Source organism: Rhea pennata, chromosome 9 (assembly GCF_028389875.1).
Source record: "Rhea pennata isolate bPtePen1 chromosome 9, bPtePen1.pri, whole genome shotgun sequence".
NCBI classification, from domain to species: domain Eukaryota; kingdom Metazoa; phylum Chordata; class Aves; order Rheiformes; family Rheidae; genus Rhea; species Rhea pennata.
This window is the reverse complement of record NC_084671.1, coordinates 12,177,806-12,202,409: the sequence shown is the minus strand read 5'-3', so window position 1 is coordinate 12,202,409 and position 24,604 is coordinate 12,177,806. Positions and strand designations below refer to the sequence as shown.

At 52.4% G+C, this 24,604-nt stretch overlaps 1 protein-coding gene across 1 annotated transcript; it reads left to right on the top strand.

Annotated features, from left to right (window-relative positions):
* The first annotated feature begins 3,676 nt into the window (after window positions 1-3,676).
* Window positions 3,677-20,259, top strand: TFRC (transferrin receptor). The gene is made up of 19 exons (XM_062582748.1): window positions 3,677-3,735; window positions 5,474-5,544; window positions 7,383-7,596; window positions 8,239-8,458; window positions 8,673-8,816; window positions 9,507-9,603; window positions 10,016-10,138; window positions 11,410-11,505; window positions 11,682-11,821; window positions 12,204-12,367; window positions 12,672-12,791; window positions 13,422-13,507; window positions 13,626-13,689; window positions 14,069-14,136; window positions 14,519-14,598; window positions 15,010-15,091; window positions 16,074-16,295; window positions 16,773-16,913; window positions 17,192-20,259. Exons 2-19 carry the CDS (start codon window positions 5,512-5,514, stop codon window positions 17,432-17,434), a joined length of 2,337 nt encoding a protein of 778 aa, XP_062438732.1. The 5' UTR covers window positions 3,677-3,735; window positions 5,474-5,511; the 3' UTR covers window positions 17,435-20,259.
* Window positions 20,260-24,604: the final 4,345 nt, after the last annotated feature.

The following is a 24,604-nucleotide window of genomic DNA, read 5'->3' as shown; positions in this document are numbered from 1 at the left end:
CTTGGACTTCCCCCCATCCCTGGCGCTGCTCCCACTTTCCTGCAGCCTACTCTAGTTCAGCAGTTATGGTACTGTAGGACCCCACAGGGCCAAGCACAGTCTGGGGAGTGGGGACGTGCTCCCACCATGTAGGGGGCACACACTGGCACCGCAGTGATGCTGGCGAGGCAGTGTGACATCCCCACGCCACTCTCAGCCAGCAATTCAGGCTCTTCCCATGATACATATTGCCTGAATGATCTGTTTGTGTTTCCACTTACTTTGCTTGCTGAAATTCCTCATTGCTCCTGGAGTTAGTGCTTTTGCCACCCACTGAGGCTTAACCTGGCATTTTAGCGACAATTGGAGATAGATTTGCCAAAAATATGGGTGGTTTATGGGTTTCTTAAATTCCTGACATTATACTATTTACCATTTTTACCCTAAAACCACTAAGTTCTCTCTCTCCTCACATGTTGCTTCATTTTGTTAAACATACAGAAAGAAAAAATATTTACCAAATCTCTATTTTACCAAATGACCAATACATTTTAATTCTTCTCCATGTTCCTTAAAAACAAACAGGGCAGTACACAAGCTCACACCTGCCGTCTTTTAGAGACCGAGTTCTACCCCTTCATCCAAGACAGTGCCTGCTATCCCCCAGGAGGTTTATTAAGTCAGATCCTCAAACACTGAGCTTAATAGAGGAGGGCTACATACACCACACTCACTGCCACGTCTCCACCTTCCCACTCCTGGCCCCTCACCTTCCAGCCCCAGCCCAGGTCCAAGCCCTGGCATGCCCTGTCACACTACGCTTCCCCGACTCCCAACCTTCGGCCTTCCCACTCCGTCTCATTACACAGTGCTCCTGCCTCCCAGCCCTCCTCACCCACAGCAGGTTCCCCCTGCAGCGGGTGCTGCAGAGCTCTACAGAGGGTACTGCTGACCAGCTGCTGCGCAAGGACCACAGCAGGCAGCCTCTTTCTCTTATCTGCATAGTCAGTGTAAGCAAGTCAGTTACCCAGCAAGGGTTGATGGGTCAGGACTGGAGCCCACAGCCTCTTGCTCTCAGATTAAGGCATTGCTGATCTGCTGACAGAGGAAATATTGTGGGGAGACACAATGATAAGGCTGGCCTCTTTGGCCCAGCCTTATTCTCTCTCTTCCCCTCACCACTCTCTCTACATCCCATACATACGTCCCACACTACCTCCTCCCCTCCCAAACTCCTCTGCACGCCAGGGACTTCCCATTATGGTTTGGGGTTACTTTGCCTGATCTGAGGAGAAAGGACTGAAGTGAGAATCACTGGTATCTCAGGCTCACACAAACTATCTGGAGCAATCCTGTAATGACCAAGTGAATAGATGCTTTTGCCAGCACAATGCAGGTAGCAAAAGAAACTGCTCTGTGAGTCACAAGCAGCCTGTGGCCTGAACATTCGCTAGCATGTCAATAGGCTCTCTGTGCTTCTTGTATTTATGTACCCCACCTAGCACTGCAGTAGTAAGCTCTCACAAAGGCCTTCCACACTTCTTTCTGTACAAATAAAATAACAATTTCAGGCAGCGTTATATGAAAGAAAGTCATCCTGACTGCCTTTGCTTATTCAAGTATAAAAAGGTAGCCCTAAACATACATGGCTTGGAGGAAACTGAAGATCCCTGCCTAATTCTTCCCAAGAGAAAAATGAGTCCTGTGTCTCGTTTATACCACCCAGGGAGAAAAATGTTTTCCCCATCCTCTTCCTTCAAAATGCTGAGAAAGTGGGAATGATCATTTTGGGAGACAAAATGAATCTGTGATCTGTTCCTTCTTTTGACCCAGTGTACTTGAGTAAAAGCCTGTGAGGAGGTGTTAAATTTGCTTTCATACGCAGACTGCCGTGTCTTTCCCACGTGGGAAACTTGAACTTGCATCAACCCAGTAAAATATATGCCACCCAACAAGTGGCTAGTCAGCTATCCTTGGGGCATCCAAAAGCAATTTAAAATGAATTATCCACTGCAGCTTTCTTATTTTCCTTCCCTACAGCTGCGGCTATTTCATGTAGAACACGCTTCTGTTGGGAAGCAACAAATGGACACAATTTTGCAAACACACAAAGCTGGTGGAAGGAAGGCTGCTCTCTGCTGCTGTGGTATTAAGAGCATTAAAGCTGCCCTAATGAGGCAACTTCAGGTGCTCACAGCATTTGAGCCCTCAGATATAGCCCATTATTATGCTCTCAGTGAGCTAATCCCTTCAGTTCCACTCTTGTAAGCACCATGGACAAGATCCAGGCCACCCTCCTGCCATTTAAGTGCTGATAAAAATAAAAATTGTCTTCTAGCCCCCAAAAGAGAATTATGAGTGTCTCAGTGAGGTACCTGGTATGGGCTGGGGAGAAGATGTTAGTCCCACCTCCCGAGTGTAACCACCAAGGTGAAGGGATGTGCAGGAGTGGGGCAAGGGCTGGTGCCGCAGAAAGCCAGGCACCACTTCTGCCCTAGAGCCAGTGTGCTGTGCAACGTGGGCCTAAGCCAAAGGAGGCTCTAATCACCGAGCTGCACGCTCCCCTCCTCCCTCTCATCCTTGTTTTGGTCCCTGTTGGTATTTAACTGCCTCTCATTCAAAAATCTTGTAATTTCTTCTTTATTTTTGCATAAATTATCACTCAACAGATCAGCCAAAGGATCAATGCAGCCTTGCTGTTTGAGAGTTCCCCTAAAGCGCCTGTGATGAAAACTCCCTTGAGTGAAAATGCGATTAACTGAGTGGCGTGTGGGGGAGCAATGATAACACAGAGCGGGTTTAACCTTGCTCACTCTGACCCTGCTGCAAGAAGCCATGCTGTGGTTTAGTTTCACAGCCTCAGCGGCTGAGGAGCTTGCAGAGCTCCTCACCTCCTGCCGCAAACAGAGAGGCAACAGGAACAGCTTCTGCTCCTGCCTGCTGCGGCTTGAAGCCTATCCCCCAGGCCCGCGGCACGCAGGAGGCAGCCCGAGCGTGCTGGAGCTTGGCCCCGCTGCCGCTCGAGCGCCCCATTTGGCACAGTGGGCTCCCGCCTTTCACGAGGAGCCAGCTTTTCCACACAGCATCTCCCGAGGGCAGAGGCCATGTGCGCACGGGCCGCACCAAGGCAGGCTGCAGCAAAGGGCTGGGCACAGAGCAGAGGGCACACGCCACACTCCCCACTCACTGCCCCCACAGCCCCGCTTCGCGGATCCCCCTCGCTGCCACCTGAGGGGGAAGGACCAAGCCCCCCCGAGTGCCCTCAGAGTCCCTCGAGCCCCCTCACGGAGCCCCCTCAGAGCCCCCTCCGCTGCTTAATGCAGCTGTCTCAGATCTTCCCCTCAGTCCCCTCACGGAGCCTCCTAAGCCCCCTCAACCGCCTCACGGGGCCCCTCGGAGACCCCTCGGGGAGCCCCCTCAACTGCCTCAGGGGGCTGCCTCGGATCCCGCTCAGTTCCCTCACGCAGCCCCCTCGGATCCCGCTCAGTTCCCTCACGCAGCCCCCTCGGAGCCCCCCCCCGCCCCCTCGCGGCCCTTCCCGCGCCCGCACGCCGCCCCCTCGCGGGGCGGGGGGAGGGGGAGGGCAGAGCGTCCTTGGCGCGCGTGAGGCCGCACGGCGGGCGCCGATTGGCTGCGGGCGCGGGGCGGGGCGTGGCGCGGCGCGGGTGGGAAGAGCGGCGCCTGGGCGACCCGTGCCGCAGTCGGGCCGCGGCGCGGCAAGGTGAAGCGGGGGGAGCAGCGCGGCGGCGCCTGCGGGTAAACGGGCGGCGGCGGCGGCGCGCCGTGGGGGGAGGGGCGGCGGCCATCGCCGGGCCGCTGCCGACGTGCGGCGCGTGCAGGGCGAGGCCGGGGCGCGGCGCGGGCCGCACCGGGGCAGGGGGCGGCGCGGCGCGGCGCGGCTGGCGGCGAGTCGCGGCGCGGCGCGGCGGGCGCGCACGTGGCCGGCGGCTGCCATGGCCGCTTGATCCTGAGGGCGGGCCGCGCCGCGCCGTGCCGTGCCGTGCCGTGCCGTGCCGAGGCTGCAGGCCCAGGCGGGGCGCTCTCGGCGGGCGGGATATCGCCGGGCCTCCTTATCTGGGGGGCCGCAGCGGGGCCCTGCCCTGCCGCGATACGGGAGGCCGAGGCCCTCCAGCCGCCTGCCGCAGGGGACGCGAGGGAGGAGGCGCTGTCGCGCTCGCCTGCGCGGGAGGCGCCCTTCGCCCCTGCGGCGGAGGTGGCGGTGGGCTGCGGAGGGTCTCGCGGTGACTTCTGCCGGGGGGCTGATGCAGGCGCGTTCAGTGCGCTCCGGCTCTGCTGCCGCAAGCCCGCCCGGTGCTCTAAGCGCAGGGCATCTCCCCTGAAGCCTTCCCCGAGGGCAGCTTGTCCTCTACCTCCGGTGCTGTGGGGCTCTGGCTGCTGTGGGAGTGCCTGGGCCCTCCTGTCAGTCGGGGCAGGTTTCTGAAAGCTGCCAGGGAGTTTATCTGTGTGTACTCTTGCTCTAAGCAAAAGGTGAAACAACGGATGGCTGCCGTTAACCTTTGGTCTTCTCTGCTCTTGGTAGCCTGCTTATACTGCAGAGCTCCCGAGTGCAAAAATAATCTGTGTGCATCTGAACACTAGTTCAAATGCTCTGCCCGTCTTAAAACTCGCAGATCAGAGTTTCCTAGCAGCACTGCTCTAGGGCATGCTCAGAGTGCGTGCTCTCAACTCAGCCACTTGGCCCAGCTCAAGCTGTCTAGCTACTAATTTGAAAAGCTTCATCAAATATCTTTTCAGAAAAAATGCTTAAGCCAAAGTAACTCAAGTTTTAGTCTATCTTTCAGATAAACAGTTTAGAAAAATCCAAAATATAGAAGTCACTGAAAGACTGGTTGTGCCTTGACAAAAAGGCCCTTAGCTATTCAGGGCAACTGCTCAAATAGTGAAATTACCTTTATAAAGAGAGCAGGAACATAGCCATCTAGAAGGGACCTTATAATTGAAAGACCTCCTCATTTTCTGTAGAGTGAGAGATTGTGCTGCTTCAGTTTACAGCATTGTGCCACTTCTGGCTACTAGTCAAGCTCTTGTTCTGATACTGTCATTGAAATGGACCCCAGGAACCTTTGTTCAGTAGTGCCCTTTGTCACCACTGAGCAGCTGCTTCTTGCTAGCCCTCCCTAAAAGGTATTGGCTTTAAAATTAATAAGACCCTTGGCTGAATTTAGCCATTTGAGATTGTGCTCCTTGTTTTTATCCTCCTTTCCCATTCCTCAGTGCTCAAAAAAAAAAAAAAAAAAATCAGCATGCCCTTCTGAACTTGTATCTGCAGTGGGAGTATGTGAATTTATAGGTTGTGTTTCAAAGGTAATTGATGAGGTTGATGTAGACTAACTGCAACTATTGGGACTTACATGGAAGCATGCACATAACACTTCTGGGCAAGCATCCTACTCATGATGGTGACTGATCTTGGATCTCTTCCGTGGTGGAAGGGGAGCAGCCTGACTTGATGTGTTGTGTTTTAAACTTCTAGGGCTTTGGTCAGGTTGGTGGGAGCTCCTCCAGAAAGCAATGGACCATGCCAGAGCTGCAATTTCTAACTTGGTAAGACCCTCTGCCCCCTCATTTGTCTCAGGTTGGTGGGCTGACAATACTACAGCATCAGAAGAAAGATCCAGTGGAGTCAATGTCAGTCTCATGAGATGACAAATCCAAAGCACTGTTAGATATTATTTGCGGCTTGTGAGTCTGAGCTGCAGACTTCATTTTAGCTGCCTGGCTATGATATGGAGGTGGCTTAAAAGTTCAGTTCTGGCAGGGTTATCATTTATTGCTACAATGTCTTGAGTCTTCCAGGAAACTGAAAAAGTGATAGGGAGGGGAGTAAGCCTTGAACAATGTTCCAGGAGGAAGTACTATTGAGGAAGCTGATTTGATATCTATCAAGACAATCAACATATTCTATTATGTTACTTGGGGGTGGAGGAGAAGGGGAAGGGAGAGGGAAATGCACGTCAACCACAGTTCCAGCCTTTCAATGTGGTCTGTGCTTTGAAACAAGTATTCCAGGAGGCGATAGCTCTCAGCAGGCTTGACCTAACAAGCTCGTCCTAAAGAACTTGGACTGTGAAATGACCCTGGGCTAGGACTGCAAATATGTTGGTCTAGTCCCTGAACAGGTATGGAGGATATGAGGGGTTGAGATATGTCCTCTGCAAAGTGTCAGGGAAGCCAAAGTTCCCTGCAGCTGAGCAGGGAGACTCTTTTTTTGCTAGATTAAAGTGCAGTATAGCCACTCAGTTGTAGGTAGCATGGTCAGGAATGGAACCACAGGTCCGAAATAGCACGAGTTTAATCTTGACAGCATGTGAGCTGAGAACTCTGGATGAGCTACAGAGATTGTAACAGGGCTTGGGTGTCATCACCAGCTGCTTCCCCAGTACAGTGGGAAGAGGCTGTGGGACTTGTTGGTCCCAGAAACATTCGTCTAGCCAATCAACTGTGTATCCCTGCCATGTGCCCAAGCTAGGAGCAAGCTCAGCAGCCCTAATGCTAGTTCTGTGGTCCTAGTTAGTTCCTGGTTAAGTTTGTAATTGAGTTAATTGTCTGTTAATCTAAATTTCTGCACTACATGCAGGCTGCTGTTCTGTGTGCTGCTGGATCATGCATCACAGCTGTTTAGAAAAGTGAGCTCTTGACTTGAAGCTCTTCTGTTTGAGCTCTGATTTTTCTTCTTTTTTTTGGGGGGGGGGGGGGTTAAAAAAATGTCAAACCATTGCAACCTCAGGTAGAAGTGTGAGAAAAGTCCTCAGCGTTACTGTTAGTTGAGTACAAGGAAAGTAACAAGATTCCTTTGGGTCATCTCAGTCAGCCTTGCCATTTTACACTATTGACAAATACTACAATTTAAGAGTAGCCTGGGGCAGTTTAATGTAAGGTGATGCAGATACTGGATGAGATTATCTAGATCAAAGTGAATGTAGTTCAAAGGCACAACCATGGAGTGATTGTCTTCCCTTTTCTCCATCGTGATCAAAGTTCCTTTATGTACAAGTTGCTTGTATTCAGGTCAGATCAGTGCGCTCCTCCTGATTAGGACCAGGAGTTTCTACTTCAGTCAGCCTTTGCCACACAGTCATGTGGGAAATGCCAGTGCAGTGCTGTTGGCTGTGTCATATCTATTAGAGAGCCCAAGCTGGACTGTGACCAGTATGGTTCTGAACTTGTGCAGGGCAAATAGACACTAAATACCAATAGATACCCAGAGTGGGTCTGAGTCTGCTCAAAGCTGCCTATCTGCCTGATTGATAACTGCGCTTGGGCTGCACTGGGGCAGTTCCAGGTGCACAGTCTGCGTTCAGTTTGGAGCATAGGTGCAGTTCGCTGGAAAGGCTGTTGAGTGATGTAGCAAACTCTTCACTCACGTGATTGTCTTTCAACAGTTTGGTGGCGAGCCAATGTCGTACACACGTTTCAGCGTTGCTCGGCAAACAGATGGTGACAACAGTCATGTGGAGATGAAGCTGTCTGCTGATGATGAGGAAGGAGGGGAGATTGGGAGGCAGGAGCACCTGCACACCAGCATGGGGCAGCCACGGAGGACTGGCAAGAACCTCTGCTTTCTTGTCATTGCAGCTGTACTCCTCCTTTTGATTGGTAAGGACAGATGGGAGGGAACTGCATGAAGTGGACTGGTTTCAATTGTATCTGAGGCCTTTAACATTTGCATTTGTATTATTTCAGAATATAAATGTAAGAGCTTGGATCCAGGCTGCAGCTTCTTGTCACTAACTAAATATCTCTGGCTCAAGCTTGTGGTATGGAATTAGTAGGAATAATTGCCAATTTGACAGCAAAACCATGTGGATCTGTTTGCTGAAGGGCAAACTGGTCAGCATGGCAAGGGTACTAGTTTTCCCTTGATTGACTCTAAAGCTTCTCTAGAGATGCGGGTGAACGCATCAGTAAGATCTCTGGAAGCTGAAGCATTTAGTGTTTGCCAATTCTTCAAAGGCCTTTACCGTTTTACCAGCTTAAAGCAAACAGTCTTCTCCCTGGATGGTGCTAGAGAGACTCTGCCAAACACAAGATCAGATATACAGCGTCCTTTAAAATATCTCAGCGCAGGCAAAATGTCAGGCTGTGTATTCCTGTCTGTCCTTAGGTATCCCAGCTTTTAAAAATGGCGTGAGAACAGAGGTGCATCTGTACCCTAACAGCTGCTTTGAATGCACTTGTCTGATGTTGGCCTGGCTTAGTCTTTCTTGCAGCGCAAAGAAATACCTGTTCTGTCCATAGGGTTTCTGATTGGCTATTTGAGTTACCGTGGACGAATGCAGATGACTGCCAGGTGTCTAGATGGAAGTGGCAGGTGTGAGATTACTCCTACCGCGTCTTACTTAGCGGATACTGATGACACTGAAGAAGAGGTGCCGCAATCATCTGTCCTCTACTGGCCTGAACTCAAAAACCTTTTGTCAAATAAGCTGTCAGCGAGACGTCTTGAAGACTACTTGAGGTAACAGTTCCAGAAAGCTTAGCTACAGCTGAGAAAGAAGCACAGCTGGTGAACAGAACTTAAGCTCCTTTGGAGAACAAGGGTCTTAAAGATGTTGTGGGGTGGCACATCATTAAACGTGGCTTTAAATGGCCTGCCCAGCCTGGCTTTGCTGGCTGGGGTACTGTAGTGCCTACTGCTATGTTAGCCTAAACTATAAATCTGTTGCCTACAGGCAAAGAGCAAATAGGAAATCTTTTGAAGCTGGCCTGAGTGAAGATGAGAGCATGGCCTTCTACATTCATGACCAGTTCAACAGCTTCCTCTTGGATAAAGTGTGGAATGATGAGCACTATATTAAACTGCAGGTCAAAGGCAGGTATGTTAATGGAGAGTTGCAGATCTTTACAGCATGAATCTTTGTAGTCCAAGCAGTTGCAAAGATTGTGAGCTGGTTATCCTTCTCTGAAGGAAACTACAGTATAGCTCAGCAGTGGCTACTGCTGTCTTTTCACAGGCTTTCTAAATCCCAGGTGTCTGGTAGCAGGCCTCTGGATTCTTTCTGGCACAGCTGTTTCTTCAAAGCATACTTAAGAGCTGGAGAGAAAACAAACTATGTAAAAAAAGAGAAGCTGAAAGGCAGGTTTCTTCTGTCTAAAGCTTCTAGCATGGGTGGTTCTGTTGTGTGACTTATAAAGGTGTTGTGGACCAGGGTCTGGCTTCTCGTAGCTCAGGAGTATCAACAAGTATTGGATGACAGCTCACATTGGTGTGTCTTCATGTCCCTTTTGTGTGAGAGGAAAAAACGAATTTGCTAGGCTTCTTTCATGAAGGGACTAAAGAGACAGAGAAGCACAGACTATACTTCTACTGCTTGTCTTAAAAACTAGCCTTCACTAATGTCTCTGAACAGCCCCAGAGGTTGTTGCGTGAAGCTGGTAAGAGTCTACTCGTTTTAGACTACATTGACTTGATCTGAATTAAAAGGGCATAGACTGAAATACAAGACCTAGCTAAATATACAGACTGTATATGAAGAAGCGTAACAATGTCTCCTGACATTTAACAGCATCAACAACAAAGTGTCTATTCTGGAAAATGGTAGAGAAGAAGAACTGGAGAGTCCTGATGCATACGTGGCATACAGCAAAAATGACTCAGTCTCTGTAAGTGACACAGAAGATCCTGGAGATGTGCTTGCATACTTACCAGGTGGCAATGTCTTAAAAAGCATCCCTTGAACGTATGCACTGTATAAAGTACACCCTAGATACAAAGCTGGGAAGGGTGAGGGCGGGGAATGGATGCGGAAGGAGTGGGTCCACACAGTTTTCTTGTTTTAGCAAGATGCAGAAGTAGCTATCTGTTTAGACTTCTCTGCTGGGATCCAGCCAGGAGTCTTGGCAGAAGTGCTGCTCCAGCAGGCCCATTGCATTTGACTGGCGTCTGCGTTGCTAAACTCCAATCCATGCTGTTAATGTTGGTCTGATGTGTTCCAGACACTGTGACTTTTTAGACTGCTTAAAGTATCTCACTGGCTGAGGATTGCTGCATTTATAAGCAGTATCTCTGTTCCAGGGCAAACCAATCTATGTGAACTATGGACAGAAAGACGATTTTCAGAAGATGAAAAGTTCAGGTGTTTCTCTGGATGAATCTGTTGTCATCCTTAGAGCTGGAAAAATTACCCTTGCTGAGAAGGTGAGCAGTCTATGCCCTTGAAGCTTGGCCAATCTTGGCAGCAAGGAAATAGAAGCGTGCCTTTTAAGGAGGAAGACTGTGCCTGAGCTCAAGCCTCTAGAATTTGTCTGCGGGCTTGTCCTACAGGACTAGTCCTTCTTGTTTATGTTAAAATTCAAAATGCAAAACCCTGGACACCAAGGCTCAATGGAGCTAGTTACTTTTTGTGGGAGTGTTGTCCTTGGCCTCTGGTAGTCTGGTTGGGACAGCTGAATGTCCAGAACAATGGAGCTGAAAGGCAGAAGCAGGCAGCCTGTGATCCACAGGGCAAGGACCACAGGATGTAGAGCTGGCTGGTGTTGTTATAAGCAGAAACGGAGCTGTCAAAAGCAGAATTTTTTCATCTCTAGAGCACCTCTTGTTACTGCAGCCAGATACTTTCAAAGCTTGCTTGCAGTGTCTCATTTGGTCTCTTGTTGAGTGTTCAGTAGGTCCAAGCGTAGGTGCCAGCAGTGCCTGCCCAGCAAGCTGTCTTGTGTGTTGCTGTAATGCTCCCCTTACAGGAAACAAGACCAAATAGCCAAGCAGCCTAAAGGAGCCAAATTCTTCTGCGCACAAGCCTGTTCTAAGTCTGCCAGAGGACTGCAGCTCACATATGTCCTAGTCTCCTCACAAGCACTTAGGATTCTTCCCTACAGCATGCCAGTACAGCTCTTGTCTGGCTGTGTGCATCATAGACACAAACAGAGCTGAAAGGTGCTTCCACGAGTGGTTCTATACTCATCTTTGCACCTTGTAAACTGTTTTCTGGCCTTGCAAGAGTGTTTGCCCCTGTGGTGCATAAGCTGCAGCTAGGCTGTAAGTATATTAAACTGGGGCTTGACTTAATTAGGCCACTCCCCCCCGCTCCCCCCATCTTCTTTGTGAGGATGAGCCTCCGGTGGCTGCTTATCTTTGCTTGATACTAATCAAATGTTGGGAAATCAGACTGAGCATAATAAAAAATAATCACCTTATGAGCCTCTCTGAGAAACAAGTCTGAGTTGAACGAATTGTGGGGTTGGACACTAACCATGGAGAGCATCCTAATTCAAGAGGGTGTTAGGTATACTGTATCCAGAGTGAACTAGGCTACTTGCATTCAGCCTCTTTGTATTAGTGTCAGATGATTGTTAAAATCTGCGGAGTCAGGCACTGAGAAGCACAAACCTTCATACCATTCTTCAGTGTATTTGCCTTAAATCCCCTGGCTTGCTGTGCAAATGTGCAGCTGATGTTGTTCTTTGCTTCAGGTTGCAAATGCCAAAGAGGCAGGAGCAGTTGGTGTCCTGATGTACCTGGATCCACAAGATTACAAGAACACAGATAAACTTGTCCCCTTTGGGCATGTGAGTATGTGACTAGCTGTCTAGTCTGCTGCTGTGATGAGCCTATTTCATTGTGGACTGCAAACTGCAGTAGTCTTCCTGCAGGCCTCCAGCTTAGCAGTGTTTCATGCCCTTGTGTAGATGACAGCTCTTGATCTTCTGTGTGAGACCTGAGGGCTCTTCTTGCCATTTCACAGGCCCACCTTGGTACTGGAGACCCTTTCACCCCAGGCTTCCCCTCTTTCAACCACACCCAGTTTCCACCAGTTGAATCTTCGGGACTACCCTACATTGCTGTTCAGACCATCTCCAGCCAAGCAGTGAGCCGGCTGTTCAGGTAACAATCCCTGCTGGCTTGCAGGCTAGGCTGTTGGCCCTGTTGCTGGTGATGAGGATGATGTTGAGGTGCTGTGAGCCCAGGGAGCTCTCTGCTGGCCTCTGCCATGTATCACAGGGAGCACTTAGTAGGACTGACTGGAGAAATGTCACTTGTCTGATATGTCTAACTGCTTAAAGGCAGATCTTAATCTAGTATTAAGTTCCCCTTGGCCTCTCTCTGCCATCTTCACCACACACAATTAGCAGTACAGGATTGCAAGCTAACTTCTGAGCAGGTTCTGGACAAAGCTCCCCCTGCAGTTTCAGGCTTGCTTTTCTCACAGGAAAGGTAGATGAGGCCAGAGATGGACAATGAGCTCAAAGGATCTCTTTCCCCTCAGCAAAATGGATGGAGACCCTTGTTTTCTGGAGTGGAGAGGTGGGATCATCAATTGCAAGATGACCAGTACAACCAATAAAACAGTGCAACTGAAGGTGAACAGTGTCATGGTGGACAGGAAGATCCTGAACATCTTTGGTGCTATCAAGGGGTTTGAAGAACCAGGTAGGAGCAACTGGCTTGTGGGTCACATTAAAAGGGGCCTCTTACTGTTCTGTCATCTTCAGAGCATGACAGCTGTTTCCAGATGAAGGCAACTAGATCTCAGCAAAATAAAGCTCTTTCCCTGAAAGTCAAGGGAAAAGCTGAACTGAACTGCCAGTGAAAGTCTAAATAAAGACAGTGAGCCAGAGACAAGGGTCAGACTCTATACTGTGTTCATAGCATGGAAGTTAAAAGCTGCTTTTCTGATGGAGAATGTTTGCAGCATGAAGTTTGCGGCTCAGAGCTCTTGATGTCTGCTTTGTAGATCGCTACGTTGTGATTGGAGCCCAGAGAGACTCCTGGGGCCCAGGAGCAGCCAAGGCTGGTGTTGGAACTGCCATATTGTTAGAACTTGCCCAAGTGATCTCAGACATGGTGAAAAATGGTAAATATTTGAGCACAAAAGCGAGGGGGGATATTAAATCCTACAGAATCAGCTCTGTGTGTTAACACTGGAGAGCTCAGATGCAAACTAATCCCTTGAGAAGCTGCAGGAAACATGATAAAGCTCTTGGTGCCATGCTCCCTGACTTGCCCAGCACGGACAACTTGTCTGCAGTGAGCACTTGTTTCCAAGGGACTTACCTGCTTATATCCAGTTTAGTGCAGATGCAAAATGTCCTTGGATAACGCATGTTGAAAACCTCAGACTTGAACTGTGTATTGGGCAGCCAGCCCTAAAGGTAGAAAACATTAAAGTAGCTGAACAGCTGGAGGATTGGGGGTTGCTTGGTGGCACTCAATGCAAGTCTCTGGGGTTGATTCTGGGCTCTGACAGCTGAAGAGGAGGGTGGTGGAAGGGATTGGAGGTGGCATGGCTTCCCCACACAGCTCTGGAGAGATAAGGGGGAGTAGGGTATAGTGTCTTTGGTGTGACTAACGTGCAGGAGTGTCTGCACAGAGTGCTTCAGCTCTGCCTGTTGAGCAATAGATGAATCAGCAGCCCAGGTCCTCAGTAATCCATATCTCCATGGAGGAAGAGTATAGATACCAATCAATCTCTCTCTATTTGCAGGTGGCTATAAACCAAGGCGAAGCATCATCTTTGCTAGCTGGAGTGCAGGAGAATATGGAGCTGTGGGTGCTACTGAATGGCTAGAGGTACTTTTCTTTGACAGACTTCTATAATGACTGTTGATTTCTGATTCCCTGTTCCCATTAGTTAAACACGCTGGTGTTGCCCTGTTGCCATTCATCTTACACTTCTGTTTTGTTTTAGGGATACTCTGCCACTCTGCATGCCAAAGCCTTCACTTACATTAACCTGGATGCTGCAGTCCTAGGTAACTTGCCACTCTGTTCAGTTTCTTGAAGCCAGATTTACACCAGAATGGCTTGGTAGACATCCCTTAAGCTCCTGAAATGGAGACTGCCCTGACTCTGCCAGGGCTGGTATTGAGTGTTTGACTGAAAGTTGTCAAGACTGTCTTCATCATGGTCCTGTTGTCATTGAAGCTGGAAGGTTGCTGCAACTTGAGCTAAAAGGAGACAACTCTGCTAGGTCCAAACCGATTCTGCCCTGTGTCTGCCAATGATCCTTTGGGAACAGGCTGTAGATCAGTTGATCCAGGAGATGCTAATGCTGCTCAGTCAGAGAGCTGGGCTGCTCTAAAAGTAATGGTTAGCTGTGCCTGCATGTCAGACATCTTTCCTTTCTTGCAGGGTGGAAAAACATCAAGATTTCTGCCAGCCCATTGCTGTACAGCCTACTGGAGAGAACTATGAAGGGGGTGAGTTGAAGGATCTTGGGCGGACCAAGACAACTGGTTTCAGGAGAAACTGAAAGCTGCTAGAGCTGTACTGGGGCACTTGCTTCAGCAGAGCTGGCACCTTTGGAAGAGAAGCCCATTTAGGAGAAAGGGCTGAGATGCTCCTGAGAGCCCTGTCTGAAGACGGCTGGGCTTGTAGGTATTACAGTTTATGCACCTGGAATCTAAAACTAGCAGATGCCACAGTTCAGTGGGAGGTGAATGTCCTGCATGGACAGAAAGGTCAGGAGACATGGCATTTGCATAGTAATGTGAGCTCTGGAACAGACTCGCCAGCTTGCTGGCAGCCTGGAAGCCTAAGCAGAGGCCAGAACAAGAGCAGTGACAGTCAGTCTCTTTCCAGGTGATGGATCCAGCAAAGGCCCAGTCAGCAGATGCAGGAAGCCTGTTGAAGAGAGTTGGCTCTGACTGGGAAAATACAGTGTAAGTGTCTTGATCCTGCTGTTTGGGAAAGCAAGTCTCCATAAAGGAACAAATTAAACAGCTTCTGCTTTTCGTGCTGGAATGCAGAACTGCTGTTTGGGGCAAGCTCTACCTACTGCGACGGGGGTGGGCAAGTGTGGACAGCACAGCACTAGCTGTGCTTAGTGCTGGCCCAAGCTGCCTGTAGACAATTCAGACACCTTGTACAAGGCTGTTCTTGCCCTACAAAAAAAGACCAGTAGTCAGAAATGGACAAGCAGCCCTCAGCACTTGTCCATGTCTTCTTGCTAAAACCTGCCCTATCTAGACAGAGTAGGCCAGATGGTCCAGAGCTTCAACTCCACGGGCTTGTAGTTCTTTTCCTGGGATGTCTAAACCAGTTGACAACTGCTCAATACCTGTCTCTTGTAGTGTTCCCCTTGGCCTGGGTGATGCGGCATTCCCTTTCCTGGCATACTCTGGAATCCCAGTGGTGTCCTTCGGTTTCTACAATGTAAGTATTGTGTGCCTGCCTGGTGTATTTGCTCTGTGGAAAATGCTCCAATAGTATTTGCCCTCTAGGATGGCAGAGCATGAGGTGCTGCTCCTAAACTCAGCTTCCATTTAGGTGTGTCTCTGGGAGAGAGGAGACAGCATCAGGGCCTGGTGACTATGGTGGTACTCTCTGGGCAGGCTTCTCTGGCCTGAACAGTGTACAGTCTCTGTTCTGGAGCTTTGAACATCTGTGTTTTGTTGGGAGAGGGAGCCCTCTGTCTTCTAGAGGCTCAAACGTGAATGCTTCAGAAGCTAAATTCACTGAAAAGATGTCAACTTTCTTCTGCTGCTGCTTTAATGAAAGGATGTCGTAGAGCCTGCGGTTTAGGAAACAAAGCGTGCTGGCAAGTTGTATAACTAGCCAGAGGCAAGTACTAACTTGCTGTCTGTGTCTACTGCTGCAGCTTGGGGCTAGCAAAAATGACATCAGCTAGGCAGCTTGCTCTCTTACCATAGAGTCCGAGTGTGTAGCTGGGAGCTGAGCAAAGCTAGACTTTCTAGTAACAGCTTCCCTGGCTTACGAATGCTTGGACTTTGCTAACGTTGGACTTCCTGGAAAAAAAACCACTAACAGAACCTTAAGTCAACCCACTCAGAAGTCTTAGCAGGGGGAGGGAGGGGTTCTGCTAGCACACGCTGAACTAGATGCTGAGGTTTATCTGCTCATAGCTCTGCAAAGGAACTCCTGTAGGACTGAGATCTTTGTGTTTTCAGGTCTAACAGATTAGCAGAGCATCCTGATGATTACTGAAGAGTGTGAGATGCTAGCAGGCGCTCCCTTCCGCTGCATTGTGCTTCAAAGTTTTGCCACTCAGATCTTGCTATTTAAAAGCTTAAAAGAATGGGGGAGTGGTGGAAAACGGAGGCAAACTATAGTGGAAGGCAAAAATTCCTAGCATGAGAAGCATTCCTGCCCAACTCCAATGTCTTCTGCCCTGCAGAAAGATGAGGAATACCCCTTCCTGGGCACCACTGAGGATACTGTGGAGAATCTGAAGAGGATTGCCAACTTGTATGAGCTTATCCGTACTGCTGCAGAAGTGGCTGGACACATTGCTCTCAGGCTGACCCATGATCATGAGCTCTACCTGGACTTTGGGAAATACAGTGAGGAGCTGCTAGCGTTCCAGGAGAAGTTTTTGGACTATGATCAGGAAGTGAAGGTAAGACTTAGTGCACTGAATCTCTGTAGACTGTTGCAGTGTCTTGTGTTAAGAAGGCTCTATGGCTACTGAATGCAGTAGAACAGACGTCTTTCCGCCTGCTTGAGATGAGGATGTGGCACGATGTGACCGGAATTGGTGCTTCTTACGGAGCAGTACAAAGTAGCTGTGGCAGATAGACTTAGCTAATCTTGCTGTGGTGAGTTCCTGGGGAGATTGTTGTGGACGCAACTGGTTATCACTCAGTGCAGTGCGTCCTTGCATCTCATTTGCATCCCTACTGAAAGGGTAAAAAAACTGTGGGTGGGGAGGGATGTCACTGACGTCAGTGACCCCAGAAAAGACTGCCAGGAACTTGCTCTGCTACTAAGTTTAAACGTAATGGTGGGGGGAGGGAGGAGAAAAGAAAAGAAAAGCTTTCTGTGTAAGAGCAGTGAAAGAAGAAAATGAAGTTTGCTAACAGCATTTCCTTTGCAGGAGCTTGGGCTGACCTTGGATTGGCTGTTCTTTGCCCGTGGAGATTTTCAGCGAGCTGTAGATGGACTGAGAAGAGACATCGCAAACAGTGATAGAGAAAACAAGGTCATCCGCAGAGCCCTGAATGACAGGATCATGAAGGTGGGTCCTTACAACCAGCTTTCCTTTTTTCACAAAGGAGATGTGCTGAGTTTATTAGAAGCCGTGAACAGTGTGCAGATCTGAGTGTCTCCTGCTTGCTTAATGTTAATGTCACTGGCTTCTATGCCTGCTATCAGGAGATTTTCTGGCCCTTGTGGAACTCCTGTGGGAAGGGGTTTTATGGGAATGAGAGCTCAAGGATTAGTGATGGGGCATATTAGGGAAGAAATAAACATGGGAGGTGACAAAGTAACCCTAAACTTGCACCTCTACTCCAGGTGGAATATGACTTCCTCTCCCCATATCTGTCACCAAAAGATGTTCCCTTTCGCCACATCTTCTTCGGCAAAGGTTCCCACACCCTGCAGAGTCTGCTGGAGCACCTGCAGCTGCTGAAATCCAGCAAGAGCAGCGTGAATGTGAACAAGCTGAAAGAACAGCTGGCCCTATCGACCTGGACAATTAAAGGGGCTGCCAATGCCTTAGTAGGGGACATCTGGGATACAGACAATGAGTTTTAAACACAGCAAGCACCTGGCTAAGGTACAGAATTAGGGAAGCCCACTCCCTAACATGGCATTATATTTCTGTAGAGATTTTTTTTTGGCAGCAGATCTCTTTTTGACCAAAGTTGAGCTTAAATTTAAAATCTTACCTTGACAAATTCACAGGAGGCAGTTTTAAAGCAGGTACCAGAATTATCATGAAATTTCCTCTGACCAGGCTTCCCTCTGACCACAGTCCAAACCGGTCATGTACAGCTGTTTGTGGGGCTTGCTTTCTGGTGTACTTGAGAACAAACAACTCGGGCAAATCTTGAACTGGTACCTTAAGTGGGGAGGTGCCACATCTATTTAGAGTTTAAATTGTTGGCCTCCTAAACCTAGTGATAGAATAGGGAATGAATTCCTTTTAGCATTTATAATGAGGATCTCTTCCCTGGCAGGGAGCTGCAGAAACAAACCTGTAGCTTAAGAATAAAACAACATAGTAATAGCCTGTAAGTGCTAGATTATCAGCAAGCTCTGAAGTGCCCAGCCTCCCCACAGCTAAAGAGTGGTGGCTTAACACTGTCTTGGAGGCATGTTTCTTCTAAGGCAGGTCTCGATTCCCAGGGGAGATAAGCCAAAGACTATCAGATGCCCCCCTCTTATACCCTGAGCTGGCACCTCAGTGGGTCCTGTGGCATTGAGAAATGGCTCTAGATTGGCACTTCAGACCTTGCTGCTCTGGGGCCTTCTGTGAAATCGAGTCTCTTGCTGGCCAAACCCTGTTTGGCTGATGTCATTGTGCAGGATGGCTCTTGTTTGGCACTGAGATATTTATTTATTTGTTTATTTATCAGTGACAGTGTTCACTATAAATGGTATGTGTTTTTTTTATAGAAGATAATTATCGGAAGCAGTGCCTTCCATAATTATGACAGTTATACTGTCGTTTTTGAATAAAGCAGCATCTGCTATTACAATCAAACATGATACTGGAACTTTGCATTTAGAATATTTTAAATATACAAAAAAAATATTTGAAAACTAGCAATTAAGCTTTCTGTGGCAAAAACACCCCTTTGGAAGAAACTTGAAGATGTAAACCTGGTAATAAGTCTCTGGGTTGCATTCCAAATTGATCCTTGAAATGCTGAAAACCTGGGTGGAAAAATCAAATAGTAGAAATTTGGCTTCTATGGGGTGTCCATGCCTGTCAGTGGGGTTAGGCATCTCTTACCCCTCCCTTCCTCCTCCTCCTCCCTGTTTCTGGGTGCCTTGTGCTCACATGGGGAACACAGCTTCCTTCCTGCCTCTGTCCTTGGCTGAGGGGCAGAAGCACTCCTGAGGGAGGTGGTAAAAGGCATCATTATGTAGCCATAGCTCCACCCGCTATGACACACAAGTAAACCTATACCTCAGATTAGGCACTGGCCCAATTTTAAATGGCAGCTTTCTGCAAACTTCCAGTACCTTATGTATCATGAAACCTAACTGACATTATCGGGGGCAGTGTCTTCCATAATGTGTAAAGAACAAGGTAGTTTTTGCCTACCACAGTGTTATATCGGAGGCAGTGACCTCCATATGTTGCACTATGGGTGTACGTAATTATCGGGGACAGTGTTTCCCATAATTGTTCTATGCTTATCATGCAATGTCATCTGCAAAGCTGGATGGTTAGTATCTAACATGCATCAACTTCCTGCAGTCCTATTTTCTTTCTCACTCTCCTGTGGTGGTGCAGATACAAACTTCAGTCTGTTGTGTGCTTTTCAGACTCCACCTGCTCTGTAGGCTGAACTGTTTCAATTAGCTGTGCTGTCTTGAATTGGTTTCCTACTTCCAATCCTGAGACTGGTGTTTGAATGTTTTATGGAGACTAGGCTAGTTAGGTTGCGCTCTGTGATTTAGTGACCCTCCTTCAAATCAGTTATGAAGGCTTGGAGGATTAAAGGTGAATGTATGGTTTTGGGCTGACTGTCCAGAGGGCTCTGGTCACTGCTCTAGACAGGTGCAAGTACTACTTAGAGGCAGAGGTTGGCTTATTTTGATACTTTTGTGGTGAAGCTGGCATGGATGCATGGCAAACTGCTTGTCTCCAGTGAGACCTAGGGCAGGTAACTCCAGTCTTGCTGCAGGGGGTGGGGAAAAATCACTGGGACCTTTCTCGTGCTGCCTCTCTGCTCCCTAATCTGAAGCTGAACACTGCTTCTCTCTTCATTTGACATCTGGTAAACTGCAGTATATATTCCCCAAAAGCAGCTCTCTGTGGCCAGCCCCTATTTTGCAAAGAAAAAAAATTTAAACTAGCTTTTAAACTAAAGGATGAGTGACCTGAGCCTTGGCAGTAGTCATCAAAAAAATGTATATTGTTTGGTGGGTGGAGAGACCTGGGCTGGGTCCCACCTAGTGGTACTGTCACAAGGAAGGGGAAAGGACAAGCCCACAGCCTGTGGCTCCAGAGGGCTCACAGACTTGAATGGGATGGATTTTCATTCTCCCTTCTGGGAGACAGATGTCCAGGTTTGTGCAACTCTTATTTCTTGCTTAACTACCTTATCCTCTCTGAAACACATGTACCACCCTCTCTGTGCTGCTGTTTCCTACTGACGCTTCTCCAGATGGCATTTAAGAGCTGCTGTCTGGGGAGTCTTTGCTTTAGTGTTTGCATGCATCTTGATGTCAGACTTAATCATGCGCTTTGTAACCTGTTTCTTAGCTAGCCAACACAACTGTGACTACTAGGATCTCGGTATGCCTTGTTTGGTACTGGGATCTGACTTGGTGTGGGGTGTTAAAGTCTATTTCTAGGTAACCTGGTCTCTGATTGAATAAAGTTTTAATGCTTGAACACTTAACTCCTTGTGGATTCTTGCGAAGCTTTGACAATGTTACAGCAGCTGGTAAGCACAAGCAGCTGAAGGAAGGCTGTTTTCCTGCCAAATCAGAGCTGTTAATTACATAGTAGCTCTTAGCAACTCTCCCTGGTACAGGGTGTTTGCCAGCAAATGCCACCTCCTTGACTTGCGATAACAAGTACAAACTTCACTGCCCTGCAAGGAGTGCTTTGAGTCCTGCCTCACCATGGGAGTCTTGAATGAAGACTTTGACAGTGATGTGGAGGAGTAATTTATGGGAGCTGCTCAGGCACCCTTCTCCCTTCACATCCATCACCTGCTGCCTCAAAGTTGCTGTGCTGGCCTCAAACCAGGCTCTTTTAAGTCAAGAGTATCACCTCTGGCAGGGGGATACCAGGGCCTGCTGAATCGGAAGGAGGGTAAGAATGTCAGACTTCCCACTGGTCCAGCTTTGCATCTCGCAGACAGTAAGAGGCCCCTCTGGTGAGGGGCACTGCTGTGCTCAGGTGAGTCCATGCCCCAGGAGGCCAGAGCTTACAGCCTGGCCTCTTCTCCGCCCAGGCAAGGAAGCAGGGGGAGAATGGGGAGGAGGGAGGGATGAAAACTCATCTGCCCTTCCAGGAGGTAGCTGGGGCCCCTCAGCCCCAGCCATGGGCTGAAGGCAACTTCCTAACCCCTGCCCTGTCCCTGCCCTTCATTGCCAGCTTGGATCCCCTGCTAAAGGCCATAGGTAAAAGCTGGGGTAGGGACTGAGTGTGCAGAAGGAATGAGGCCGGAGCACAAATCAGTCCAGCTGAACTTGGTTATTGCTTAAAGACAGAGCAGGAGCTACATCACCCTGCTCTGAGGCTGGTACTGCTTCACTGGTTTGGGGCTTTCATTTTAAGCATCTCTCACTGAATTGAGGGAGCTCAACAGAGCTTCTCTGTGCTTTCTTCCCCCTCGCTGCTTGGATGTGCCCAGCCTCACTTTACAAGTGAGGTGGAGGAAGAGCAGGGTTTGGGGTGGGAGGCAGCATGTCTGGGAGCACCGCTACCTCCTGTTGACATTCCCAAGGCCCTAGGGGTAGCTCTTGTGCCTCTGATCCCAAGGCGGGCAATTTGCTTGTTGAGAGTTAGGCACGTTGGCCACTAAAACCTGGCTCTGCTCTTTTCTGTTCAGAGAGCACCCTGGGAAAGTAGCATTGGCCTAAGCGGGGCTGGGGCTTTGCAATGCTCTGCTTCTCGAGGAGCAGGGGCAAATGCCAGCAGGGCAACGGTGCTGCATGGAGGGCGAGTGCAGCCCTCCCTCCCCACGGGTGCAGGAGCCGTAGCCTTGTAGGTGGCTTTGGTGGACCCATCCAGCAGCAAAAGCAAGACCACCTCTCCGGAGCTTTGCTGCTCGGCCCCATCCCCTCCTCCCCCGCCCGCTGGGGCAGACTGAGGAGCGAGGGGCCGCAGGAGCGGGGCAGGGTGGGGATGGGCCGGTCCCCAGCGTGTAGCCTCCGGAGCAGGCTGTGGGGCACGGGCTGCAGGGCATTTCTGGGTGCCCCTGGCAGCCCGGGGGCTGGGTGCTGCCCCAGCCTCCAGCGCAGGGCCGAGCCCGCCTGGGGACGCGGCAGCCGGTGCTCGGGGCGGGGGAAGGCGGCGGGCTGCGCTGCTGCAAGCTCCGGCGGAGGCTACGCGCGCCGCGGGGTCCGCGTGTCCGCCCGTCGGTGCGTCCGGCCGCCCGCCTGCGCGCGCCCCTGCCCGTCCCTCCGGCCGCCCGCCCGCGCGCGCGCGCGCACCCAGCGCCCGCCCGGCGCCGCCCCCCGTTACGTAACGCGGCTGCGGCGCTGCGCCTTTAAGAGCGGCCCGGGGGGCGGGCGGGCTCCGCGCGCCGCCTCGGGAGCGCGCGCCGGCCGCGGCGGGGGGCGGCGGCGGGCAGGGGGCGGCGGGCGCGCGCCCCGCACCATCGCGGCGCCGGGGCTGAGCCCGGCGCGGGGCGGGCCGGCGGCGGCGGCGGCGGAGGGCGGCGGGCTGAGCGCGGCCGTGCAGGAGGGCGGCGGCGTGGCCGCGGCCGTGCAGGAGAGGGGCGGGCTCGCCCGCGGCGTGCAGGAGGCCGGGCTGGGCGCCGTCGCCGAGGGGCAGGAGCTGGTGGCGGCCGGCAGCGAGCCGGGCGGCGGCGGCGGCGGGGCCGGGCGGCCGGGGCAGTGGCACTGGGTGCCGCTGGGCGTGCGGGGCGGCCTGCAGGAGTGGGGCGGCCGCGCGGCGGCGGCGGCGGCGGGGCCGAGGCGCGGGGGCCGGGCGCCCCGCGAGCAGGCGGCCACCAGGCTCCGGCCGGAGCCGCGGGCCGGGCTGCGGCGAGCGCGGGGGCTCGGGGGGCAGCAGGAGGAAGGGGACGAGGCCGGGCGCGAGGAGGAGGGGGACGGGCGCGGGGCGCTGCCCCCGCGGCGGGCGCGGGCCGCGGTGCGCGGGGTGCAGGAGCGCGGCCCCAAGGCCCGGCAGGAGCAGGGCCTGGGCCGGCGAGCGCAGCAGGAGCGCGGCGCCGGGCGCAGGGAGCCCAGCCCGGGCGGCCCGGCCCGCTGGTGGCACCGCCGGGGCCGCCAGGAGCAGGGCGAAGCCCTCGGCGGGGTGCAGGAGGAGGGCGAGCTCTATCCCGGCGTGCAGGAGCAGCCCCGGTGCACCGGAGACCCCGGCGCGGAGACCCCGGGCGCCCGCCCGCCGCGCCGCCGCCAGGGCCGCCGCAGGGCCGCGCAGCTGTAGCGCCCGGCGCCCCGCGGCAGCCCCCGGGGACCCCCGCGCCGCGGGGCCGGCGAGGGCTCGGGGCGCGCAGCCGCTCGCCGCCCGCCACGGGAGCGCGGCCGCTCCGGAGCCCCGCGGCGTAGAGCCCCGGCAGCGCTCGGCCCCGGGCGCGCTGGCGGCCGCCGTCGTCGCCCCGCGGTGTCGCTGGCCCCGGAGACCCGGCACGCGAGCGGAGCAGCCCGGCATGCGGTGGCAGCAGCCGTGAGCAGCCAGGGACGGAGCGAGAGGTAAGGAACGGGCCTGCGAGGCTCGACCCGCTCCCGGGGGCGTGTGGGGCGAGCGCGGGTACGGCGGGGAGGTGATCGCCGCCCCTTGCAGAGGCTGGAGCCCCCTCCCCACTCCAGTGCCCGGACGCCGTGCGAGGAAGCGGTGTTGCCCAGCGGGTAGCACCGGGTTGCTCTTTCCCATCTGCATCCTGGCCGCCTCCGCCCGTGCGGCACCTCGGTCCCCGCCGGTGCGGTGCTGATGGGCGCTGCCTGGCACGGTGCCCTGCAGCACTGCAGGCTGCCGGCGCGGCGCCGTGCCCGGGCGCTGCGGTGCCGTCTCCGCCCCCCCCCCCCCCAGCCTCGTGGGGCCGAGGGAGCCCCAGAGCCCTGCTTTCCCCCAGGCCGGGGCGGGAGGGAGCAGCAGGGTTTGTAGCAGCAACTGCTGCTGTTCCCCAGGCCGCAGCAAGCGGGAGTCCGACGCCTTTGAACCCTCCCGGACCCGCAGCGGAAGCTGGGGGAAGACTTTTTGTTAAAAACAAGGCTCTGCTCTGCTCTTTCCCTTTCCTGGGCTCGTGGGAGCTCCGGAGCTGAACAGAGAGGATCCTTGTCCTCTGGGCTGCCCCGGGGCAGCTCGAGGGCAGGCTGGAAACGGCGCCGCGGCTCGGGGACGTCATGCTGCTGCCAAAACGCCGAGCAGCAGCCGAGGTGCCGGGACCCTCTGCCTGCAGGCTCGGGCAGGCGGCGTTGCATCAGTGTCTGGCCGCACCGGGGCAGGTTTTTCTCGTCCAAAAGCCTCAGGACCCTTTGGGTTTTTTTTTTTTATTATTATTATTTTTATCTTTTAAAAAAAGGTTAATCTCCCTCTGCGTGGCTGGTGACGTGCTGTCGGCAGCCGCGGCGAGGATCTCGCCCCGTCGGGAGGGCTCTGCTCCGATTCTCGTGGCCGCCCGCTCTGCAGGACGCGGCTGGGCTTCGCAAGAGATGGTTTTTAGCCAGGGTTTGCACGTGGCGAGAGGGGCCCGGCCTCGTCCCCGCGTGCCTTTTCCTTGCCGTGTCCCGGCGGGGTTTGGCCCGGAGGGCAGCGCTGGCGCAGGGCAGGCCAAGGCAGAGCCGAGCGCCGGCGCTCCCCGCGCAGCCGCCCTCCCCGGGGCCGCGGCGCCTCCGTGGCTCCGTGCGGCCTCTCTGCCTTCGCAGGGTTTCCGCAGGGCTCCGCAGAGGTGCTGGGCACCGCAGGTGGGTTCCTCCTCCGCGGCTTCACCTCCTTGCCCGGAGCGGGGATGCGGCGGGGCTCCGCGGTGCTGCAACGCTCCGTGCAAAGCGAGCCCACCAAACTTTCTGGCTCTGGGTCTTGCAAAACCTTGTCTTTAAAAGAAAGAA

Coding starts and splice junctions, on each gene's coding strand:
- TFRC (XM_062582748.1), top strand. CDS start 5,512: ATGGACCATGCCAGAGCTGCAATTTCTAACTTG. Junction 14,137..14,518: donor TGGAGAGAACTATGAAGGGG/GTGAGTTGAAGG, acceptor GTCTCTTTCCAG/GTGATGGATCCAGCAAAGGC. Junction 16,914..17,191: donor TGAATGACAGGATCATGAAG/GTGGGTCCTTAC, acceptor CCTCTACTCCAG/GTGGAATATGACTTCCTCTC.